Raw genomic sequence first — 26094 nt, forward strand, 5'->3', positions numbered from 1 at the left:
AGCTTTTGGGGTTTATCTGTCTGGGTTTTTCCCACGCTTCTTCAGTTTGTTAGGATTCTGTTTACTGTAGCAGTAATAAACACTAGAGACCTACTCCTCGTCTCAGCGTGATTTCTGACTGTTAGGACATCAATCCTAACAAACTGAAGCAGCGTGGGAAAAACCCAGACAGATAAACCCCAAAGTCAAGGCGGGTCTGATCTGTGTCTCTTTGAATGGCTGCTTAACTCCTCAGTACTACGCATGCGTTTTCCCCCCCGGATAGGGGCCCCCTCCTGCTCACCATCAGTACTCATGACAGGAGCTGGGGAAACTTGCCACAATAGCAAGAGAGTGCTAGTGCTTGTGTATAGTTTTAACACCTATTGAAATTCTGGTGTGAAACTCTGTTCGAGGGTACAGATTTTTCAACAGAGCTCATGTAATAAAAGTTGGAGATCGGTTTCAGCCCAAGGATGCAGCTTTTAGCCCAAATAAAATATATTCGTCACGCCCTGCACTGTACTTTGACAAACGTGTATCGTAAATCAAGGCCCAAGATGTATAAAGTATGCCACTCTATTTACAGATTTATAGATTCTGTATATCCAGCTCTTTCACCCCTTGCATGAAGGTCTACTAGCCAGCAAGCAGTGATATATAGGCATCAGTTTTACTACATCTTATAATTGATGGAAGTAAATCAGCTGACTCAACAAGGCAGTAGTGTAGGCTAAGTAACAATTTTTCTCCAGGACAACTATCCCAGATAGTTCTGTCTGCCTTAGAACTGAAGCTCTTTGACATATTACTTAGAAAAACCAAAGCTGATGAGGGAAATGCAATTGAAAATTTAGTCTTAAAATATATAAAGTGCCAAATTTTACAAGTAAAGCCATGCAAAATAAAATATCAGGGTACATGAGCAAACTTTTTTGCTTGCCCTTAACTTTGCCACAGCACAAATAAGAGAAATCCAAGTTTTCTGTTTTGTTTTGAACGGACCATAAAGACAGTATCAGGACGTTCTAATTTCAGAATGCAATTCTTCTTATGATAGTCCACATTCCTTTTGTGTATCCTGCGTAAACATTTTCTCAGGTAGATTCTTAGGCAGCTCTTCAGTGTGACAGTTGTATTTTGCCATATTTTATAAAAAAATGTTTTTGTAAGTGACCTCATTGCAGCTGTGATATTTTAAGAGGGGTAGCGGTATTGAAGTCCAAGAAAAATGGTCCTTCTTGTTGTGGGAGGAAAGTGCTTGGAATAATATTGTAAGTACCGGCAGGAACATTCTCAATTTCCAGATAGCAAAAGCCACACCTTGGGAAGTTAAACAGGGAGAGAAGTACAATGTAATATAAGATCTAGTATGACAGCAATAAAATATGTAGAAATCAGATGAGCTATTACCTGTAATCACCGCTATTTTTCTTCTGAAAGGCCAGAGATCCAGGGTCTCCCACTGAAGAGACTGTCACAACTTCAAGTCCAACACTGTACTGCCTATATAGCAATCAGAAGTTGGATGGTTTTTGAGTTTATAGCAAAATTAGAAGTCCTTTTCAAAAGTGGTATATATTCTCGGATTCCATCTGGATGTGTATTGGACCCGTGTTTTGTGCTAAGAGTGTTCAACTTTTACCAAGGGTATCACGTGAACCTAGCCACTGAGGTCTGTAATCACTGCTCATGGCTTACTGTGATGTATGAAAGCAGCCTCAGAGTTTGGGGTTGAGCTCGGAATTTGAGAATGATTAACAACAACTCTTTTAAAAACCACTTTCTAGCTCTTATTGCTGTCAATAAGGGCTGAAAATTATGGATAACAATTTAATTCTTACTGGTGAATCTAAACCAAGTATTTTAAATCAGATTGAAACAATGGGTCAGGTTGGTCTGCAAGCCTTAATTGAAAGTAGTAACTATACTGTTCCAATCATTAAACACTGCACAAACCTTGGCCCTCGTAGCTCAACCAGGAGTGGCCCAGTCTTGTCTAGCTGAAACTGGTATAGAGGATTATTCTTGCAAGTGTCTCTAAAATTTCCACATCCACCGGCGCTGCGACCTTTCCACTGCCCATGCACCTGAAGGAAAATCAACCCAAGAGCTTCTCAGCCAGCACATCTATTTTCTTCTTCTTCCTAAAAAAATTACTTCCAATTTAATTTAACCTCTTTTTACTTAACCGGTCCTCATTCATTTCAAAGACAAAGTTTACTCCTCAGCAAATCCCATTTTAACTTAATTTGACCCCATGCTTTGTACATACTTTTAGGGACATGAGAATAAGCGATCCAGAAAAGGAAACTGGATTTGATACAGGAACATGAACTACATTTTTCTGATCATGGCAGGCTCCTTTCTAGCTCACACCTCTATATGATCTGACGGGTAATGATACATCAGAGATAGATTGTTAGGGATCATTTAATTCTGGCGAAAGGATATGGAAACCTATCTACTGTGGATTAATGAGAAAGGCTATGCCTTACAGTAGTCTTCTCCCAACCTGATGACCACTAAATATGTTGGGACCAGAATTTTCAGCCAGTAAGCTATTCTAAGAGCTTTAGAGGCCCTCCTGTTGGGGGAGGCAGCCCAAGAGAGATCTGAGCCATTCTGACCAACATAGGACTTCAAAGATTACTTGCAATTACATTACCTTCCTGCTGTTAAAACTGGCTAGACCTAAACTACGCTGGTCATGCAATCAAATTTTTCCAACTATCAAGCGTCCCAAGTCACCTGAACATTAAGAACAGCTTCTCTATTCAATCCCATACAAGGAGTAGTTAATGCAATATTATGTGATAAAAACCCACAAAAGAAGACAGCAAGAAATCTCTATCTTACTTTGTATGTCTGTGCCTAACATTTATACAGTTAGGCATGTGCAACACGTAGTAGGTGACTCTAGCAAATCTAATTATTCTTACCCTTTTTGATATAGTATATGGTGTTGGTATCTTAGAAAAGGTAAACTTGCATGCTGAATACACCTAAGATCAAGAAGAAATTGATCTTTAACACAGAATGATTGGACAGGGTGACACTGGGGAAACATATAAGGTTGGAACTGATTGGGAACTATGCAAGTTTGATTTCTTTCTCACTGAAAAGCCACATGATTATACAGTTTTTTGCACGGTCTATTAACTTTTGCAATATATCTATATAATGATCTTTTGGACGAAGACCTGAAAATAATGGGAAAAACTTGCTTTTAAAGCAAACATGATTATCCAAAAGCAGCATTTCAGAGAACACAGGGTATTTTTGATCCGTAACAGTTAGGAGAGTTTTATCTGTGGTAAGCTTCTTCTGATACCCCAGATTCCCTTGTGCCTAACCAATAATTATGGCCTACTTTTTAGGCAGAGGAAGTGATTATTTCAAGTAAAACTACTTGATGAAATGGGATTAAAGATGGAAATTCTCCTCCCTCTTAAAGATGGTAGTAGGATTTTAAGCACCCTTGATATATAGAAGCTCCTGTATCTCCAATCCACAGAGATATGCCAGAGAATACTTAGAGCAATACATAATATGGCCTCCATTTTATTTGGCAGTATTTTCACGCAACTTAAACTTGTGGCGTTTCTCAGGCGTTCAAATTATGGAGCCAGAGGAAACGCAGGCAAACTCACTTTGCATGTTGGATTAGATAACATTCTGGTGGTAACTCTACCCTAATCAGAGGCCATTGTACATGTGAAGCTTATCACGTATACGTAATTCTTTTCAGAATTAGGTCATGGAAGTTGATGGACTAGATGTGGTACTGCTAAGGATTTCCATTTAATGTTTTTTAAAAGCCTTCATACGCACTCACCCTGAGGGTATAATGAATTGTGTTCTGTTTCTCATACTGGGAGACCACAAGGGTAAATGTGTGAGTGCCTGGAGAAGTGAGTGTTATCTTGGTTAGATAGTGGGGACTGTTGATTCGAATCCCATCAATGTACGGTGGAGGATCAGCTGAGAATAGAAAGAGATTGGTACATCTGTGTTTAAAAATTTGTTTAGAATAGACCAACCTGAAATTATTATAATTATTATAATTAATAATAAATAAATAAATATTATACAAGGGCACTAATAGCGAAGCAACATAAATACAATAACCTCTAACTTTCCAAAATAAATTCCTCACACAAATACATGGATAGATGGCGGATCTTACATTTTCAGTCCATATTTCCAATCCAAGAAATCAATGAAAATATATATTAAGGGGAATGAATGTGTCATGAGTACTGATGGCGAGCAGGAGGGGGCCTCTATCCAGGGGGGAAAATGCATGCGTAGTACTGAGGAATTAAGCAGCCATTCAAAGAGACACAGATCAGACCTGCCTTAACTTTTGGGGTTTATCTGTCTGGGTTTTCCCACGCTTCTTCAGTTTGTTAGGATTTTCGGTCTTATGTAGCAGTAATAAACACTAGAGACCTACTCCTTGTCTCAGCGTGATTCCTGACTTCTAGGACAGAATGAAGCTTTACGATCCCCATGCAGTAGGATTGAAGCTTTGCCCATTTTCTATTGATTGTACTGCTGTGGCCACCATCTTGCCTTTTTTGACACCCCCACCACCCCCAGTGGATGCTGTTGTTACCAAACATATTTATCACCCAAAGCTATATCCAAACTTTCTATCTTTCTTCAACAATGAGTCAAGAAAAAAGGAAAATTGGAGGAATGATTTAAGTGCAGGAAAGAGATTTTTGATATACATACCAGGGTAGTATACCTTTTTCCCATCAGTTTTATAGACAACCATTGTGATGAATTCCCGGTTGTGTGCAAAGTCATCCTGTAGAAAAGTGATTACAAAAATTAGTTGATGTTCATTTACTCCCCAAAAGCAAACATTTATTTATGGCCATGATTTCATTCAACATTATTCTTTGTCTTAACGATGATCAGTTGTTTTAGACCTCCGAAGCCAAGCAACTCCCCTTATCTAACAATCTCTGATGATACTGGACTTCAGCTCCCATAATTGCCAGACATGTTGGAAACTTGTTGTAGACCAACTGATCTGGAATATACCTGATTGGTTGCAAATTTTGGACAGAGAAAAATTCATCTTCAATACTTAAATAAGCTTTCCTTTTACAGGGTAAGAATTAGTACCCAATCTTTATCAGGAGTCACTGAACTCTGATTGGAGACTGAAATGAGACAAAACGTGGTTATCCTTGCGTGGATGGAAGCTCTAGGCTAAAGGAGCTCATTCAATTTCTTCCATTCTGCTCATGTCTAATTTACAATGTAGTTAGTGAAGTACCACTGTGACTGGACATAGCAAGAATTTAAGTTCTTGCTAGGCTGGCTGATCAGGCATCAAATGCTGCCAACTCATGCAAGATAGAGAGATGTATCAAATGTGTTTTTTACTATCCCTCTGGTAGCAAAAACGTCATAAAGAACACCCACATCTTAGAGCTGCATTATGTTTCCCTTAGAAGTGATTTGGAAAAGCGATGAATACCTTGTCGGTAATATGTCTACTGAGTAGAACCCAGACCGCAGCACCACCTTGTGGGCACTGAACCTCCAGCCTGTACTGTGGATTATTAGCCAAGCTGTAAGCATCTTTCGCAGGACCCTGTTTGGCATCCCAGGTGCTGTTTAGAAAAGAGGAAGGCTGAAATAGAGTGGTGCTTATTTAAAACATCACAATTCAACAATTACAGTTAAATACTATGTTTTCACAAAGGCTACCACTTGCTCTGAACATGTGGTTTTGACAGTTAGCATGAAATACTATTTAAGGAGAAATAATAAAGCAAAAACAGCTGTACGTGTACAAGCCTGAAGCTTACAAATGCTCAAAAAGTGATGGCATTGTGGTAAGTAATCCAATTCCACCAGTTTATACATGAGTCATTTATTCTCGGACTCAAAAAGTAAAGAAAGGCATCGCAGATTAATACTTGAATGTTAGGCTAAGGGAGGCTAATGACTTAATATGCCCATTATTTCCAGCCCTATCATCTGCAATAGGCATACAGGAAGTGTAAGCATTTTATATCCTTTTCTACTGGACAAACCTATGAATGCAGGTGGATTCCTTAAACAGTCCTGGATTCCAGCTCAAATAAATAACATCGTAATACTTGCACAAATCTTCCCAGGCAATCCAGAAAATCCCTATATAAGGAGAAACATGCAGGAAAAAACTGTTTAAAAATGTTCATCAATGACTCATCATCCAACATCAGCGAGTGAGTATTAAATTAACAAATGGGAGGAAAAAATGACTAAGCAAAGATACTGCAATCCCATGCATGCCTACTCAAAGATAAGTCCCACAGATGTTAATGAAACTTACTCCCAGAAAGCATGCACACTACTGCAAGACTGTGTCATAAATTAATACTTCTCAGACTTCATAGGAAATTAGCCTATGATGTTCCGCTTGCTGAAAATTGGCAAAAGGTTTCAGTTGTCAGTGTTGCATTTCAGTGTTTGTTTTTACAGGCACAGACACTCTCTGTAAAGTAATTTCATCGAGACCTTTTAAAACTATGATGACCACTGATTCCTGTTTCTAACAATGCAATAAGTAAGTGATGAATTGTGCTTTGTCTTCTTGCTTTGTCTTACTTCTTACTTATTTCTATCCCACCTTGTGTCTGTGAGATGAGCAAGTGTGAAATACACTGAACTAAAGCAGGACTGGCCCCCAATCACTCTGTGACCTCCCCAGTTACAGCTAGGCTCCTTAGCCACCATGATAAATTAAGCTACACTGGCTCTCACTCACTACCACTCCTCTGCCAAATCTTAAAATGCTCAGTGGGGGTGCCTGAACTCACCCATCCAATCCACAACTTTACCCAGATAAAGCTTCCCTCTTGAAGATGCAATTTCCTATGCACATTTACTCCAAGGTTAATCTCACTACTTCAGTGGTGTTTACTCTCTGGTACATACGCACTAGTCTGTATCATATATCATTACTAGCTTTTGTAAATTTTAGTCCTGCAAGGGGATTCTAAACAGCTATTAAGCAGAAGATTCTGTCAGTGATCCGGACGCCGCTGCTTTGCTGCCTTGGGAAACACCATCCTTGACTGTACCCCTATTACGGATTGTTGGGAGACATGATTTCTCTGCTATGTCTCCAGCTTTCCTCTTGAGCCGCAAAGGCGATGCCAAGAGAAACAAATCGTCTGTAGCAATGCTTGTTCAAACTCATCCTGCTCTTTTACCATTGTCTATTTTTTGGGCTGTTCTGGGGTCAAAATTTAAGTATTTCTGAAGTTCAGGGGTCCAGCTCTTGATATCATTTTCACTGTATCTCCCTTTCCAACGTAGGTGGCTCCAGGGATTTTTCAACTGGAGGAAGCGAAGACCCTGAAGAAAAAGGAGACATAGGATATGACTTTATTATACATTTCTTTTTAAGAATAAAGAAAATAAATTAAATGCCATTAATTTTACTAATCATGGATTACAATAAAGATTTCTCTCTGCCATGTCATTCCTAGAATGACCGGATAAATCAGATTTTATTAGCATGATAGTGCTATATCTGGAACCCTTTGTTTTTAAAGGAATTTGACCACCATGGACTGGAAGGGCTGTTGAGGGGACACATGACATCACCACAGAAGGCAGGGCTGATGTTTTTAGGTTGTTTTCTTTTTTATGTTTAGGCTTTTTTTTAAGGACATTTGGTATATCAAAACCCCCAGAGGCTTATTTTGTTTCTAAGAGGTTCTGAAACTTCATAAAACTGAGCTGTGGTATTTCCTCACCAAATATCAGGGGTGGGTGGGCGGGCAGAGGGGGCTCCAACAGCTCCAAAAAAGGAGCTAAGGGACCATAAGTAACCTCTGGTTTGGACTCATTTGCCTCTCTGTTTTAACATTATTCCAGTATTTAAAGCATTTTAATCCCACTTTTGGGCTGAAATGGCTGCTTTGACAGATTTTTCAAAGTTTTTCTTTCCCCTAGTTTTTGAGCAGCAGCACCAGAGATCAGTTTAACACAAAAAACAAAAAAAGGCACGCATACCAACTGCAAGACCATGTCCAAAGGGTCTTATTTCACAGTTACCTTGTATTCCCTAATATCCAAAACGGCATAGGCGTGGGTTGGCACTAAACCCCACCGTTCCCCTTCCTCTTCAGTCATCATTCCTGTGGCTGTTGTAATAAGCACATCACCCTTGTGAAATCTGGCCAAGAACAAAAAAGTTTACTTTAGACGCAGCTGCTAATGTTTCCCATACAGTGCTGGCCGATTTAGTTTTCTAAAGGGGAAAAAAACCCCAACAGATAGTATTTTGGAAAGTTTAACTGCATGATGGCATAATTGATGCTCAAGAAAATTCTAGGAAAGATACAGTATCTGTATCTTATATCTATCTATCTGTCTGTCTGCCTGCCTGCCTGCCTGCCTGCCTATAAAAAAAACATTCAGGAGCTTTAGTTAGAAATGTTAAGAAATGAAGTCTGGTGCAGTTTCCAAGTAAGCCAGCCCATTTATATCAACCCGTGGCAACTGAATCCTGGAACATCAAACATATCATAGTTTTATCTTTACACTTGAAGGAGTCTTTGGACTCTATTTAAATTTCTGCGACTGTCCCATAGGTGTCACCTTTGGTACTACATCGCTGTGCCTTGGCCCCCATACTTCCCCAAAGTGGGGAACCACTGGCTGCTTTTCCCAGCAAGATAGAATAAGTAAGGCCAATTCCAGTGGGCAAATATAGTCCTAAAGGTAGCTTGCAGCCAAGCCATAAAGGTCTTTATAGGTTAACACCAATAATACCAATTGCACCTGGAAGCCAAGAGGAAACCAATTCAGGGCCTGTACTACAGGTGTAATATACTCCACCCAATAACTGCCAGGTAATATATGGGGTGCTGCAATTTGGACCAACTGAGTGGTGACGAGGGCAGGAGTCACTATAGCCAGGTCCTCTCACCCTATTTGTGGTAGGGCCACAAAGAGCACACCACTTGCAGCTAGACAGAGCCCCCCTTGGCCATGGTTTCCACCTCCAGATCCAGCAGGAGCCACAAAGTTCAGGCAGATCCCCAAGTCACAGACCTACCCCTTCAGGTGTAATGCTTCTCACCCAGTCACCACCGGAGCCACCTAAGCATCCCAATGGACAAACAGCTTTGTCGTGCTAGGATCCAGTGTACTGCCTCCAGACATCAAAACAGGACCTCACCAGCTCGCCCCAGAGTAGAGATGTAGAGCTGAATATCATCAGCATACCATAACCCAAAACGTTGGATGATCTCACCCAGTGGTTTAATTAAGTACCAGTGGGGAGAGGACTGGCCTCTATGGCATCCCATAAAGGAGCAGCCACTGAGTTATCTCTCTTCTACTTCCACTGACTGGAACCAGCTACTGAGGAAGGAGTAGAACTACTGTAAAACAGTGCCCCAAGTCCTGAACCCCAAAAGGACACCATGATCAAGACACCGAGAGATAATATGACCAAGATGGGCACATTACCCTCACATAGATCCCAACAAAGGTCACCCACTAGTGTGATCCAAGCTGCCTCTGTCTCTGTCCCACACCCCTGCTTCAACTCTGACTGATACGGTTTGGATAATCTGTTTCATCCAGGGCACTCCGTAGTAGGTCCCTCACTACTGTCTCAACAACACTTGCTGAAAAAGACAGGTTGGGGACTGGGCAATAGATAAACCCCCCTTTAGATCCATGGAGAGCCTCTTGAGGAGGGGAGGGTAACACCCCCTCCCACAAAATGGCATTGACAATCTCCCAGATTCAGGACATGATCACCACCTATTTTCTGGCTTTATGAGGAAGCCACAAGGAACAAGGGTCCAGGCAATGGATGGCAGAGGACTTCTTAGACAGACTCTATCCATTTCTTCAGAGGTTATAGGATCAAAAGGATCCCAGATAATATGACAAGATTACCACTCTAGACCACTCAAGCAAATCTGAGAGACTTTATCAGCAAGCTAAGAGAGCCAGTTTGGTCTAGTGGTTAAGGCGCTGGGCTAGAAACCAGGAGACTGAGAGTTCTAGTCCCGCCTTAGGCATGAAAGCCGGCTGGATGACCTTGGCCAGTCAACTGATCATAATACCCAAGCAAAGGTCTTACAACTGGTTCCTTCCCAAAAGGGAATTATCCATCCTGAAAAGGGCTGTTTAATCTTCTATTTCCTTTTTGCATTTTCATGTACCTGTGCTCAGTCAGTTTCATTTTTCATCCTCATACGTCTACACTCTAGGCGTTGCTTCTCCCGGAGGCCCTCCAAAAACAAGGGTCAACCATGGGTTCAATAAAATCCTGAGCTTTTACAACATTGTGACCAGAACATTTTTGGAACTGTTTCAAAAATTAAAGCGAAAATTACCTTTGGTAAAGCATTCTGAAGGAATTATCCTTATTAAATGTTTGGTTGTCAGAGTGCATGGCAATCCTCTCAGGTATCCAACCAGTCAATGCATGGAGATCAATATTCTGTCATCACCCAAAAAATGTACAATCCAGATTATTGTAATCACATCCCCAGAAAAATACGGTTTTTGATAATCATACATTTCAATAATAATTCTTTTTCCCCAGTGCAGGCATATAAGGAACACAGAACAGTAATCATAGGTTTTGTAATAGCTTTCAAATAAGATAGAACTGCATTACATGATTCAATGCCTTTTTTCTTCTTTGTTGGATGGCAAATATAATGGTTCTCTCCTTTCATAACTGCAGAGATTAAATTGAAAATGTGATTGTAACAAGGCCCAAAGGATTCAATTATGTCTATGTGCGCGCGCACAGACAGAGTCAGAACCAAATGAACCTTGTTTCTAGAATTTCATCTTAAAGTCAGTGTTAGGTATCGGGAAAATATCTCACATTTGCTCGGTGCACCCAAAGACTGACACCAATTCAAAATACGATTAATTCCAAGAAACGTTATTTGCCGTGCTGGAAAAAGCAGGTACACCACGGGGTGCAAATTGATGAAACTGCTCTTACTGCTATCTGTACAGTGAAGCTTACATTTTGATGTTAAACCTTTCTTACTTTCTAAACCACCTTTTTTGGATTACAACTGTTGTACTTACTTCCTACTTTTACCATTTTTAATTACTTTTTGTTTTCACTTTTTAAATTTTTAATTACAATTTTTTGTACTCACTTTCTAAAAAAAGCTTTTTGGGACTACAACCTCATCACCCTTACCCCTGCTGACGGTTGCCCCTCAAAGTGCTTGGAGGCCACTGCAGTGAGAAAAACTGATCTAGAGTAAAAGGAAAAGTATCTATCATGCAACTTTTGCCAGCCTAATTTTTTTTAACACCTTGCCAAGAATCACCTGAAACTCACCGAATTTGAACCTGGGAAATCATAGCCTCCCATGACTTTCATGTAAGCTTTTTCTATCAACGACACCCAGAGTTCATTTCTGTTGTTTGAATAGGAGCAGAGAAGTTCTCCACTGTGATCTACTGGTAAGAGATCATCAATGATCACCTGGACAAAGCAGATGGAGCAAGATCAAACAGTATCCAAAGCAAAGCTGCAGCCATCACACCTTTCAGTAAGGCTTTCAAGCAAATTACTACAAAAGGAAACAGGTTTGCAGAATCAAGCTAAAACAAGAGCGTTAGAACCTCGGTGGACAATGGGATAGAGTGCTTGTTAAAACTTGTTAAAAGTTTAAATCTCTGCTTTACCTTTCTAGGGACGCCGTTGATGTGCAGCTTGACCATGTATTTTCCACATGGATTATATTCTGGTTCTCCTTTTTTATTCTGTGGGTAAATGATGCTAAGTTGAGAAAAACATATAGACAAGATTAGACTATATTCTGGATGCATGAAATATGTAAAATATGTCATATGAGCTCCACATCATTACCCAACAATTCAGACAGAAATCATGCTAGCAGACATTAGAAATGAAAATATGGCATGAAAAAGTAAAATACTCTGAGAATGAAATGCACACACAGTATTTTCCAGCACCTAACAGCAAACATAGATTATTATTGCTTTTCAATTTTGTGGGAAAGCTTCCTTTGGGGCTTTAAAAAAAAAAAAAAATGATATCACCCAATTAAACAACTTAACAATTAGAGAAGGAAGTTATAGTGGATTTACCCTGAAATTTTAAGGTCTAGAATTCAGATATTGCCACTGATATGCAGGAATTTAACATTAAACCTTGTGTCTAGGGTCCCACTGCAGAATGGGGAACAAGAGAACACCGAGATTGTGCAAAGCAACTGCCATATATACTGCAGTGAAATTTAGAATGTAACTATGAAAAATCTGTTGAAGACAAACATTTATGATATTTGTGAAACAACTCACAATGAGTACTGCAGAATCTCTTACACAAACAAGGTCACCTTTTTTTTCTACAGTTAAGTTTACAGAATAATGTCACAACAAATTTTTCTGCTGCTAGGGCATTTCTGCTTTTGAACAATTCATCTCTTTCCTTTATCACTCGGCCAGCAATCCAGAGAAATACCGACCACACCATATGAAAAAGTAATTTGACAGACAGAGTTGACCCTGTCATCTAAAACCAGGGCTATTTATTTCTAGAGTAAGTTTAAATCAGAATACCGTGCATTCCCACTTAATGGTTACTGGCAACAAACTTCCAAACCATAAAATTATTTTTAAAAAAACAACAACACTGCACGCCACTGAACAGAAAAGAATACTTTACCTTGTAATCAATTTCTTCTTGTATCGTCTCTCATATGCTGCACTGATAGCAAGTGAAGCAACAAAGGAACAATCTGATACAATTGTCTGAGAACAAAAACAGTAAACGTAGACCAGGGCAAAGAGAATTCAGGAAGCGTATGATGTAGTTCCCACACTTCAGACATAATACATGAAAACACTTGTGATCCAACCCAAGGCCAGTTTTATTTCTTCAGCTGACTTAGAAATCTGTCAGTTCTCTGACAGATTCAAACATATTAGCAAAGGTATTCTCTGTGTGCTTTAATAGATGAGCATGTCTCACTGGTTCTCTTCTCTCTTCTCCCTCCTTCCCATTCACTCTCATGACACAGCTGGCTTTACTGGGTCAGAGACTGTGCAAATGGAGCAGCAGTTCTGATTCTTGGACAACGGCCCCAGAACACATTAACACATGATGGTGGTAAAACTAGAGAAGAGATGCTGAGGCTGCAGGGCTTGCAAATAGAGAGAGGAAGAAGGGGCCAAGTAAGGCAAAATCCAGCCTTCTTTTCACAGTAATAACGAAATATAGATGGAGTTACAGGTAGACCTTGCTTAACAACTGCCCTGTTTAGCGACCATTTGACATTACAATGGTGCTGAAAGAGTAACTTTACGACCAGTCCTTGCACTTACAACCATCACAGTGTCCCTGCAGTCACGTGATCGAGATCCGGGTACTTTGCAACCAGCACACATTTTGACCGCCGCAGTGATTATGACCCCACAGTCACGTGATCATCATTTGCGCACTTCACAGCCGGCTTCCAACAAGCAGAATCAATGGAGAAGCCAGCAGTAAAATCGCAAGTTGCGGTCACCTGATTTCTCACTTAATGACCACGTTGCTTAGTGACAGAGTTGCTAGTCCTGATTGCGGTTGTTAAGCTTTCACAAAACTGTAAGCATATATACTAGAAAGCAACTTTATAGACAAAGGAGAGAGATAAAAAGAGAAAGAAAAAGAAAAAGAAAGATCATGTTTACCTGTTTAATGCTGAAGCTTGACACAGTATAGATCATAGTGGGATTATTTGTTATATCATTTGGCCGCACCCACTGGGAAAACATGGCCTTTTGCTTGGGAGACAAGGGCAATGGGCCACGTTTATCTCTGAAATCAAAATTACTTGTTAAGTATACAATCCACTGGCTGACAAACATCATTTCATCAAATATTATTGTTCAGGGTAAGGAAAAAAAAACAACAACGAAAATCTAAACATTTGCAGTGCAGAAAACCAGCAACTACGTTTTTATGGTTTTGCTCCTAGCTTCCCACTCCCAGTTCTTAATCAACCTCGTGTAGGTTCCTAATCTGAATCAGAGCCTGTTACACTTCAGCCAAACTAATCTCTGTATCATAGGATGGTCCTCATTTTAGTTCTGAAATTTTTTCCTTCTGAGGTCCTTGCACATAGGTCCTCTAACTCACCCAGGCTCTATGAATCTACAAGCTATTCCTTCATTAGCTAAGATCATACATCATGCTAAACCAAAACTAACTACAACGCATAACGTGTTAGTTAGTTTTAGTTTAGCATGATGTATGATCTTGATGATGTATGATGTGTGCAAACCCTACCCTTATGTTTGTAAACCATGATTTATGGCCTAGCATTATGTATGCATAAGACCACTATGGCTTATTCAATAACCATGACTTAGCATAATACGTTAACCCAGCCAGTGTTAACAGACAGTCCTTTGGGAGATATTTAACTTACAGAAAGTGTGAGCAGAATCTTGGAATTTAAAAATGGACTTTACAACTACCTCAGAATAATTATTTGGGGTAATCCAAGAGACCACTTTTGGGGGGATTTTTACTCCAAAGTTGGAAAAAGTTCCAACCTTAAAAGGGGAAATAGACCAGGAATTCCTCCCATACCTATCCAAGTCCACATTTCAGACAACAAAACTCTGACATTGGAAGAGGCCAAGGGAAGTATGGTAAAGTTTGGTTAGAAAATATGCTGCAAGAGGCCACTGATTTAACAGATTGCCAAACTGACATATAATTTGCTGGCATAAATTTAGATTTTTCCATAATAAGCCACGGGGGACATTTCCAATAAAAAGAAGAAAATTGTCTAGGGAGAGTTAGTTTCAAATGCTTCTCCTCTTTCACATCTGCCCTATTGGCAGAAGCCCATCAGAATATTAGAAATCTTGAAAACACAATATCAGAGAACTCTGAGGGAAAAAAAATGCCTTGTTTGTGTGTATTATGAATTTCCATTCTTGTTTAAAATGTGGATACATGCAGTAATATGTGCCATGGCAATTTATCAGATATGCTTGATGTGGTATTATTCATATAGTACATGAATTTGTAAGCTTTTTTTTCCAAAACAGCAAAATTTGATGTTGAGCAAGTTTTTATTAATTCAGTCTGTCTGTCTGTCTGTCCATCCACCCACATACTCACATATGGAGATATATGCATGCTGGCATACATACATACATGCATACTAGTAATGGCAGTTTATTATCACAGTTCAGCAACACTGAAAGTTCTTAATGGTGAGCAATGAAAAAAGTATTTGTTGAGTACAAAGATAAACTTACGAGAAAGGTATTGGAAAAGCAAAACGCTCTCTCAGGTCAACACTCATGAAAGGGACATATTCAATGCCATTTATTTTTGATGTCTTCCTAAATACAAGGGGCAAGATGTCAGAAAAACAGACCTGTTCAAACTCTACTTCTTTCTCTTCATGCCATCACCTTAAGGTGGAGCTAAATTTGTTCCGTCTAGTATTTGGGTTCCTTCCTGCTATGAGGACCTGAATTGAACATATAGATCTTACAACATCAGCACATTTTTTTCTTTAGTTTGCACGGAAAGTTCTGCTTACAGAGCAAGCTATTGTTTTAAAAGTATTCCACCATTCCATCTTTCAAAGTTACAAAGCAATGGAGACGTGTGGTAGAATAATTAACACTACACACTGCTCAACTTAGAAATCTTAAAAACTACGCTTAAATAAATTTCTTAGTTGCTGAGAGGAACCTAGATCCCATGGATTATGGCAGTACTGCCATCAAACTATTTTTGAGTTGAAATCAATTTCTTGGACTGCATCCATACTTTTTTCCTGGTATCAATACAAAGTGGTTGCTATGGTCTTTTTCCAGGAAGTTTTTTTCAACTTCCTAATCTAAGAGCCCTAGAATTTCCAGGTAGTCTCATTCAAATACTAACATTGACCACTATTTCAACTAAATGCTTGCCATAGGCAGTTAATGCTAACAGATTTTGAACTACTCTTTTTTTCCATATCAATCTTAGATATTTCTACCTCAATTTAATGTGGAAATGTCTAGTAATAAAGGATTTCTTAAAAAGAAAAGATAAAACTTTCCGGACAACCAGATTGGTTTATCTCTTTCAACCGAGTCAGCTGCTGTTCCTGCAGCATTCCCTTAGATGTTTCTACAGCTTTAATCAAAGTACTACGCTTGATTGTTTTAAAGATGTAAAATGTGATTCTTTACTCCAAAAGCTAGATCAGCCTTCCCCATGCTGATGCCCTCTTCATGCAATGAGCAACAACACCTCAAATTCCCAGTGAACGTGGTTATTCTGAGTACCTGCAACCACCACAACTGAAAGGCACCAGCTTGAAGAAAGCTGATTTCAGCTGTTTACCATGCAATATCATACCAATCTCCAAGAGGAGTGGCAGCATCTAGCTGACCTTGTCTGATCTAGAAAGCTAAGCAGCTTAGATGAGGGACCACCTGGGAAGTTCAGGCCAACACACCACTTCTCTCCTATGATAAGAAAACTGTATGGATGTGTCTAGGTAAGTCACCACAAGCTGAGCATGGCTTGAAGGAAACTTCGAACCATACTATTAGCAATTGTTTTCCTTCTTTCATCTGCTTCGTGGGGAAAATGTGATTGACTTCCTGATCTTCTGAATACACTCATCTATTAACAAGTCTGCATGCTGGTTTTAAGAGCGATGAAATAGCAACTGCGGTCTATATAGACAATCTGCTACAATCAGCTCTCTAAGACAGCATCCCTCAGCATGCAATCCTATACACATTTATTTAAAGGTTATCCAGCCCCATTCTGTTCAATGGGCTAGACTGCAGCCTAGATTACGAACTACGTTTTATACAGAGATGTTGTAGAATGTATTATCCCTCTTACCTGAGTACTTGGATCTCCTCTGCAGTGTATCGCTGACCTTGAGGTTCACTAGCATTAACCGGTCTGACGGACTGTGGCTTATCATTCAAGGAAAAGTCAGGTCCCAATGGGAAGAACGTTCTCACTGGCTGACTTTGCTTCACTGGAGCTGGCTTGTCTTTCTGAGATGGCTTTGAATCATTCAGTGCCTCAGCTCTACAATTAAGTTAAAGAGTTGTCAATTGAAATACAGCAAGAACAATATGTTCATTCTTAAACCTTTGCTTTTATATGTTTCCCTACAGACATAAAATCCACAAGTGTCAAATAAATCATTGGATTCTGCCCTCACCAACTAAACTGATGAGTAGCTGGGAATTCAGCTCAACTCAATTATTCCAAGTTACTTTACACAAAACCTAAATCATATGCATATGACCTATTATTACATATAAGCTTTCTGACTTAAAATTATGCCAAACCTTTTTGTCTTATATCAACACTGAACAAAACACAATCAGAGAAAAATTCAGCATTACTTTTGAAAAACTAAAATGCCTTCTTGTATACTTCAGACACGTTTTATGTCCTAGTCCTCTGGATCGTCATTTGAATTGTGAGTATGGAGGCCTAAGGCTTTCCAGATATTGCAGAACAAATTTCTTAAAATTTGTTTAAGTAATTTGTGAATTACTTAAACTGGAAAGGGAGGCATTTAGGGTGACCCCAATGTCAATCCTTGCTTTATATTTTTATTTTGTACATTACTTTGTCAGAGTTATGAAAATAGGAGGTAAATTATTTTGCTGTAGGCTGTTATAATCTGAAAAATAAAAACGCAGGGGTGGTTATGAATAAGTTTGGAACCTTTTTTTTTGGTTGTTTGAAAAGTATTGGTCTCTCCTCTACCTACCACACTCAGTGCTATAAGAGATGAAATAACGGAAGCTATAATAAAATATACATGTTCAAAATTCCAGGAAGTTTACCTGTCTAATGCCTGCCGAGCTAGCTGCTTCAGTTTTGTTTGGAGAACCGTCTCTGATGTTTCACTAGACTGGAATATTGAAAAATAAGTAAGCAAAGGAAAATAGTATAGATAAAATAAATCAGCTGTCAGTAAATTTTAGTTCTTCTACTCATATCATTGACATATACTACACAACTGTTTATAGAAAGTATAATCATATCAGCCTATTATTAGCATCTTCCCACACCAATAGATAAGATCAAGGTGCTCAAGTACAGCTGACCAGAAGCTGATGTTGCACAGTGGAGAAAAACTAAAGCCACCAAGTCATTTCTTACGTTCATGTTCTGGTATTGTATTGTAACTGTATTCTGAGATACAGATGAGACTTTTGCCCATGTACATAGCCACTTTACAATGGTTTTGTCTGCACAACATGCTCACCCACAGTTAATTAACCCAATTTTTGGTTTGCATAGCACGCTGTACCATAATTATTGTATACATGTTGCAATCACAGAACCTGTAGATGAAAATGTAGCTGGCTAGTTGTCATGCAAACACCACTATTGTAATCAATCCAACTCTCTAATTAACCATAATTCTCCAACTGGAACAAAACAGTTCTGTGGTCCTCCAATCATTGATCATATAGTTATTGTAGAAACGTAGAGGGAAAAATAATTCCCTCTGTATTAGGTCCAGCTTCAATTAATGAACAAAGCAGGTCTAGTAACATTAACTCCAGCACTTAAAACAGAAGGAAGATTTCAAAAATTTAAGGAAATAAGGCAAAAATAAACTCAATATAACTCAAAATACAAGGGTTCTTTCTCAGAGAAGAGAAGAGGAGAGGAGAGGAGAGGAGAGGAGAGGAGAGGAGAGAAGAATCATACTTGGTGGAGTTACATCATGATTATGAGCTCTTCCTCTAAGGAGTTTTGCCTACTCACTAAAACAGTATAAAAAAGTGGTACCTGCAACATTCAAAGTACTAAAATTGGATTAAGGCTGTGATTGCAAACCAGATGCACATGGCTGTGCTGTGCTTTGGTATGAGCTGCATCTTTTCTTAGAACCTGGCAACTATCTTCTGCAGCTGCTACCTGATCCCAGGAAAAGAAGTGTTTGGGAGTTCCAGAGGGGTGTTGTAGGAATACCCTCATGTGCTCTGAAGCTTCTTTTTTCCTTCAGACCTGAAACACTGCAGTTAAACTCAAAGGATAATATAATGTTGTGATATAATCTATCTGGTCATGGCTTTCACTGAAATCACTGGAGTAAGTTCATTATAACCATAGCCAAGTCTCACTGATTTCAACAACTGTTGAATGCAACTAATTTCATTCAGCTCCAGCCCTTAGCATTTAATTCAACAGAGCAGGAATAGATATCACAGCTATCCAGGGAAAAGGGGCTGAAAAATGCTCAAATCCTCTGTTCCGATTTCAGCAGCATATAGTGTAATACATTTGCTGGAAAAAGTAACTAAAGCCATTCTAGAATATCCCTTTAATATGAAAAATGTTCAAATAAACATGAAACAAAGGCCCAGGACAGGTAATTCCCTACAGTATTCCAAATCAGAGAAAATATACCTTCCTGAATAGAAACACAGGTACCACTTTTTTAACCAGGGATGAAGGGTATGCACATACATCATATTTTCCACTAAAAAAACGGAAGGGTAATTTAAGGGCTGAGCTGAACCAAAACACTGGTTGTTAATTTAATTGAAATTTCCCACCACAAAAAGGAGATTTCCTCTACTCCCTTCCACGGTCTTTCTTGTTGGCTCTAACCAGATACGGTATATTCAAGTTTCTAAAACAGTCAAGAAACAAATGGATGTATGCACACACCCTGCCTGAAAGTCACCTGAATAAATGGAAGGATTTCTTACCATAACATAAATCCACCAAGTTAAGTTGTAGCTTAACGTACTGTTTTCAAACAGAGTTCCACCGCTTCTGTGTACAGCTCAATGGCTTCCTCTTTGTTGCCTTTTTCATCCTCATCAAAAGCTTGGGTAACTAGGAAGTGGGCACGTTCCAGGTCCAGCTGCTGCTTTGATTTCAAGGGATCAACTTTCTGCGACTGAACTGAATTAGGAAGAAAATTATTAGCTTGCCTCATTTAGTAACTGACAAACTTTTCTTATTAGAGCTAAGACTACATGGAATGTTATTTCCATCTACTTTAAAAACCACTGGATGACTGAACCAGTCTCTCTCTCTCATCCCAATCTACCTTGCAGGATTATTGTGGGGAAGAACTGCACGGCTAACTATGCCACCTTATGCTCCTGCACCAAAGTTAGATACAAATCTAACTAATAGGTAAATAATAAATAAAAATAGTATTCATCAGTAACTCTGGGCTTACATGTGAAAACTGCTAAGTATTTATGGTAAACCATACGCAAGGCCCTGTACAAATGAACAGTTTAAACTGCATTCTCAAAAACTGGGGTAGATTGAAACAACGAAGTGCAATGCAAGAAACTTCAAAGGGAGTAACCACCTCATCTTAAAAGGAGTCTAGTCATTTCAGACATTACAAAATTCCTGTAACTCCAGACAAGAAAAGATGGGGCCCCTCTCTGTAAATTTCATGAGTTCATGAAGAATATTCATTTCCTATATAAAGAGATGTGGTTCTGGGTTAGGGGGATGATGCTATATAAGTTGGCTAGTCTGAAACTGAAAACAGAAAGGATTTGTTTTGTTTTTTTACTCACCTGCAGTATATAAAGCTTGAACTCTTTCCAAATATTCACTTATTTTCCCTGGAATATTTTCTAAGGTTGATCCTGCCATTGCAGCATAAATCAAAGCTTGTGCAGCTTCCTGCAGAAAGAAAACATAGCACAAGTATGAAATTTTCTAAGGATTTTAATTATATATCAATATAAACAGATGTGGCAAGTGGTTTGCAAAGGACTCATTAAAACATGGTGCAGGCATCAGTTTTAGGATTTTGCAAAGGATTCCCAAAACCTGCACACTTATGGACAATTGCCTTTCTAGTTGTGGGTAAAATTAAAGCTTTTTTAAAAAATCAGCCTTGAGGGCAATCAGGTCAATGGCATCATGGTAACATTGGACTGAGCAGGGCCAAAATGGTTTTTTTTTTTAAAATAGAAAGTTATAAGGGCCACAATAGATGGCTTAATTCTTCTTTTGCCCCTTAAATTCCACAAATATCTAAAAGCAGGCTCTAGATATGCCCTTGGGATTGAGATAGTCACATGAAGCTGCAGCCTCATTAAAGAAGCCTATCTTATTCAGGCTTAAGCATGTATGAGCCCAAAACAGGATGCTACTGCATTACAGTAAGATGCTTAAAGTTGGACTGATTTATTTAGCAATTGAGAGGTATGTGCTTGTGCTCACTCAGGTCCAAAGTACTGTGAATAATCTTCAAAGCATGTACCTGACTGTCCTATTAGATAAATGGTCTGGGATATTCCTGTGTTCAAATCTTTGGGATAAGCCAAAACAGACATATGGATATGATCTTAGATGTCTGAAAAAACTTGATTGATCATTTTGGAACAAGCAAAATAGCCATACTTCATAAAACAAGGTGAGCTTTTTCCTGCAAATGATTAGCTTATATAGAAATAATACCTGTGAAAATCTACATACATGGAATAAGGAGGCAAAAGGGTAATTCATTATGACTCCACTACATATAACATAGCCATACAGGACTGAGATTAGTTTTCACAATATCTTCTATCTTTAGGAACCATATATTTGAATGATTGGCCTCATGATACTTGATTTGTCAGCCATTCCATAGTGGGGCCCTTCTGATGTTGACACCAGAATTCTCATTGCTTTGCCTATATAATTTTGGTCACCCTGTATAAATAGGTTTTACAACATATCTTGGAATCATAAGATTTATTCAGTTCCAGTGGAACAGTACACAATTACTAAACACTTTTCCCCTATGCCTGTCATTTACAATTGGCACTAGGAAGGCATTTCAAAAACTCACTCTTGAAATCTTCATGAGATGCAATCAATCAATCTGCCAAAACTAAACAAAAAACCATGTGAATTTTCAGCTAAAAAATTTAACCAGCATCTTGAATTATGGCCAGAGTAGATACTGGAACATAATGATGGGATCACGGTTTTTTCTATCTTTTAAAAATATTTATTTACCTAGTTATAGATCAATGTTCCATACAATATCCAACGTAACATGTAAATATTAAAATGGTAACCTAAATACTGTAGCTAATAAAAGTGATCTAATCTCCCAAATCTCAATTAAACCCAGAGAGTTTAATTAAGTTTCTTTACAGCCAGCATGACTGAACAAAGTTTTGCAAACATTTTAGAGATTTCTGAGGAATTATATGTTAACAGAAAGTGCACATGCTAGTTCTTTGAGCAGGCTAAACCATTAACGAGGGGGATATTAATTCAGAACACCAAGTATGGTACAGACAGTACAACAGAACATCCACTGTAGAATTACTACATCTTCCACACTAGGACAATACTATTTTGGAAGGGGCTATTGCCATATCTCCATTCCAGAACCACCAATGTTAAGGCCTAGTGAGGTAAATGCTCTTTTTCAAGGAACAGAAAAAGGTCTATTCTGCAGGCTGCTGTTACTATGCTGAGAGAATCTACTTTGGTTCTTCTACAAACCAAGGCCCAGGATGTGTGGCTTAAGCTCTAACATAGCTTCCTCAAGCCCCACCATCAGGGCCAATGAGACTTATAAGTGTTATTAGTAAATGATCTACCTAACACCTGCTTGAGAAACTTATTGATTGGCTAGATCAAAAGCAAGTCTTGGCTGATGAGCAAGCAGGCCACAGAACAGGTTGATCCACCATAGCATCATGCTAAATCATGTGGCAGAAAACATTCCTATCTTTCTCGATGTACCTTCACAGATTTGATTCAATCTCCAGGAAGAGATTAAGAAATTAATAAACACATCCACAACAGACTTATCATGTTGGCAGAGTGCTAGAAAGCCTTTGGCCCAGGAGACATCAGAAAAGTCACACACCAGGCATTTCTATAAAAATAATTTTATTTACAGAAAGCAAAACATATTTAAAGGCTGTTTGCTGAGAGGAGAGATTTCTCTCAGCTGCATACTCTCTGCAAGCCTACACAGAAGGGAAACTGAAACTAAAACAAGTTCAGGCAAGTTCCTCCCTTAGGCAATGCAACCATTAACACGTGAAAAGGGGACAAGTAAATTCAACCTCTTCACCCAGCCAAAATGATTAGTTACCATAGTAATCTTAATCTGTAGTAGGAAACATATTAACATATCAAACTAATTATGATGCTCTACAAAAAATAGATATTTGCAGGTCAGATGTACAGCACTCAGATCTTTCAAGCACGATTCCATTGTAAGGGGAGTTAACAAGGATATATTCTGACTCCTTCTCTATTTAATCTTAGTATCAATTGTTTAGTACAAGCCTTATCAAAAAATGAATTTTATCCCCTAATATTCAATAACAATCTAATATCTATTTTGCTCTATGTAAATGATGCTATCATCCTTTCCCCAACATAGGCAGTTTTTGATGGAGTCTATAGACCTTAGGCATTAACTGCAGTGAGGAAACATTAGAAATTACTGTTAAAAAATGGTTTTATTTACGAATTGAAAAGCTAATGGCTTCCATAAATGATAAATTAATGGTAATCAGAATGAGTGAATTAAGATCCTTAACATATAGGAATTATCTTCTAATGTGTGGACTAAGCAAATAAAGTCATCTCATGTCATGCACAAAACTTCCAATGCTACAATTAGGTTTTCCAAATATTGTGGAAATAACTGCATCCCCACTGTAATTATGCTATTCAGGGCCAAAATGTTAAGTCTCACATTTTACAGGGTGCAGATTTGTGCCTGTAAAAAAGTATGAGACTCAATGATAGTTCAGTCCAAATTTTTAAAAACAGCTTCTCATCCCTTGTTGCTTATCAAACTGTACATCAACAAACATGCATGAGGATCAGTGGACTGAAATGTGGATTAAAACAAGCCGACTCATTTAATCATCACAAATAAGTTTGATTCCCCATGTTTTCTTTACCCAACTCCTTGATATACACATGCACACTTTAAAATGAGATAGAGTTAACAGGTGGAGAAGGGAATTGGGAACGGAGTAACAGCCCCCACCAGCTGCTCACATTAACCTCAGCCAATCGGGTCTCTATTTATGGGAGCTACAAATAAGACTCATACTGAGAAAAAAATAAGCTTAAGGTAGTTATCTCTTTATCCCCAAAGGCTGTTTCAGTGAGGAGGCGCACAGGCTCCAGCTTTGACGAAGCTGCGGGAAGTAATTCTAGTCTATGAATAAGCAGCAGAGCAAACACAACCTGCTTCGTCGATCAACGCCCTACCCGTTCTCACCAGCCGCCTCTACCGCTCCTCCGACCGGGTGAGCGCTGAAAAGGGAAGGGCGGACTGATCGATCGATCGTACTTTTCTACCGTCCATCTCGAAAACAACTCTGGACGGTTTACAAACGAATCTGCTAAGAAGATCGTGTTCCTCCATGCCGGGTGCCCTCATAAGCGCGCTGGGCTTTCCCTTTGGGCGCCCGGCCACCCTGGCCTGTACCTTGTAGTAAAACGCCGCTTCTTGGTATCGCCCTTCTTGGTCCTTCTGAACGGCCAGCTGGGCAAACTTCACCGCGTCCCGTTCCTGCGCGGCGCCGTCCATGGCGGAGGAGGAGCCGCGCGGCCCAGGGACCCCCTCGCTTCAGCAGCCCCAGCACAGGCCAGTTACTTTCTGGCTCCACTTCCTCCTCCTGACGTCACGGCAACCCCCGTAGCCCCGCCCCAGCCCGGAAAAGGGAAACGCTCGCTTTTCTTGCGGGAACATTTATAGCGTAGCGCGCATGCGGACTAGAGACCCCAGCTTTAATGCGATCAGCCGAATCTTGTGGCCCTCGGAAGAATCATCCATTGATTTTGGCTTAAGTTTCAGAAGGCAAACATTTTATCACAGGCACTGAAAGTGACAATTTTACTGCCGGACGCGGAATTTCCTGGTATCTTTCCTTTATCCTCCCGGAACAGCAAGGAAGAGCTGCCAATCTCGATTAAGATTGGACTTTGGTACCACGGAACTGCTGTTTTTTATACTCAAATCTTCCTTTTGCTGGATCTGAACTGCAAATATCTGGACAACCACTAGATGGAGGCCAGTTTTCCACGTGTCTGTTGCCATCTGGCGATGGCCTATATTATTGCACCCAGTTTAGGGTCGCCTTAAGAGGCGCAGCCGCAGTTGATCTGGATGTTCAGCCTTAAATCTCGACCAGCCCCCAAGACGCCAACTAGCCTGCAGCCAGCTTGACGTGTTCCTTAGATCTTTACTCATCCCTGTCCAAATTCTGTGCCTGGCTCTATAATGACATATCCCTTTGATATCTCACGTGTTCCATTAAAAAAACACTCTGCCTGCAAGTGCGTGTTGGGCAATGGGAGGGTGGCGTGCTCTCCAGTCCCAGCTATACTAACATCATTATTTCACGGTTTTCTGTCACCTGTTCTGGTCCTCCTCTTATGAGCTGCAAACTGGTGTCCAGTGACCATCCGGCTAGATGCAAAGCGTGAGAAAAATTTAAATCAACCACCGTGAAGAATCCTGACACGGTGAAAAGACCCCCAAATGAATGAATCTTCCCAGACTAAAAGCGTAACATTAACTTTTGTTAAGTTTTGAAGTAAGCAATAAGCCTTTTCTGCTTATAATTCTACGACTCCTGGAGAAAAAAAACCGGCCACTGCCAGGTGATTTAGCAGCACCAAAAGTGAAGTTCGGCAGCCAGGAGCTGGTTTCCGGGAGCGGCTATTACAGGATCGGGCTGAGTGCAGCTCCTTCAAAGAACTAAAGATCCAGCACTGAAACATAAGAGGAGCAACGTAGTATATGCAATCCAGTGCAGTGAGGAGTGTTCTGAGCTCTGCATTGGGGAAACCAAACAGCCTTTACACAAGAGGATGGCCCAACACAGGAGGAGCATCACCACAGGACCAGAATCAGCAGTTTACCTTCATCTAAAAGAAAAAGGACACTCATTTGAGGACAACAATGTTCACATTTTGGACAGAGAAGATACATGGTTTGAGAGAGGGCTTAAGGAATCCATTCATGCCAAAGTGGAAAATCCTTCCCTCAATAGAGGCAGAGGCCTCAGACACAACTTGTCCCCCATTTTTCATGCTGCTCTTTCATTAGT

At 39.6% G+C, this 26094-nt stretch overlaps 1 protein-coding gene across 3 annotated transcripts; it reads right to left on the reverse strand.

The window, feature by feature from the left end:
- Positions 1 to 481: 481 nt before the first annotated feature.
- On the reverse strand, positions 482 to 24651 carry CAPN7 (calpain 7). Of its 3 annotated transcripts, XM_063303968.1 has the most exons (21): positions 24468 to 24651; positions 20572 to 20680; positions 19776 to 19933; positions 17851 to 17918; positions 16883 to 17077; positions 15286 to 15372; positions 13702 to 13828; positions 12692 to 12777; positions 11686 to 11779; positions 11336 to 11482; positions 10359 to 10465; positions 8056 to 8176; positions 7206 to 7350; positions 6042 to 6141; positions 5480 to 5615; positions 4723 to 4798; positions 3818 to 3963; positions 2922 to 2984; positions 1939 to 2069; positions 1393 to 1485; positions 482 to 1302 (listed from the first exon to the last, which is right to left on the reverse strand). In XM_063303968.1, exons 1-21 carry the CDS (start codon positions 24567 to 24569, stop codon positions 1158 to 1160), a joined length of 2436 nt encoding a protein of 811 aa, XP_063160038.1. In that variant the 5' UTR covers positions 24570 to 24651; the 3' UTR covers positions 482 to 1157. The 3 variants fall into 3 exon arrangements, with proteins under 3 accessions (XP_063160038.1, XP_063160041.1, XP_063160040.1); XM_063303971.1 differs by lacking the exons at positions 3818 to 3963; positions 5480 to 5615; XM_063303970.1 differs by lacking the exons at positions 20572 to 20680; positions 24468 to 24651 and having other exon boundaries at positions 19735 to 19841.
- Between the last annotated feature and the right edge of the window lie 1443 nt (positions 24652 to 26094).

The sequence above is a fragment of the Candoia aspera genome, chromosome 4 (genome assembly GCF_035149785.1).
Source record: "Candoia aspera isolate rCanAsp1 chromosome 4, rCanAsp1.hap2, whole genome shotgun sequence".
NCBI lineage: Eukaryota > Metazoa > Chordata > Lepidosauria > Squamata > Boidae > Candoia > Candoia aspera.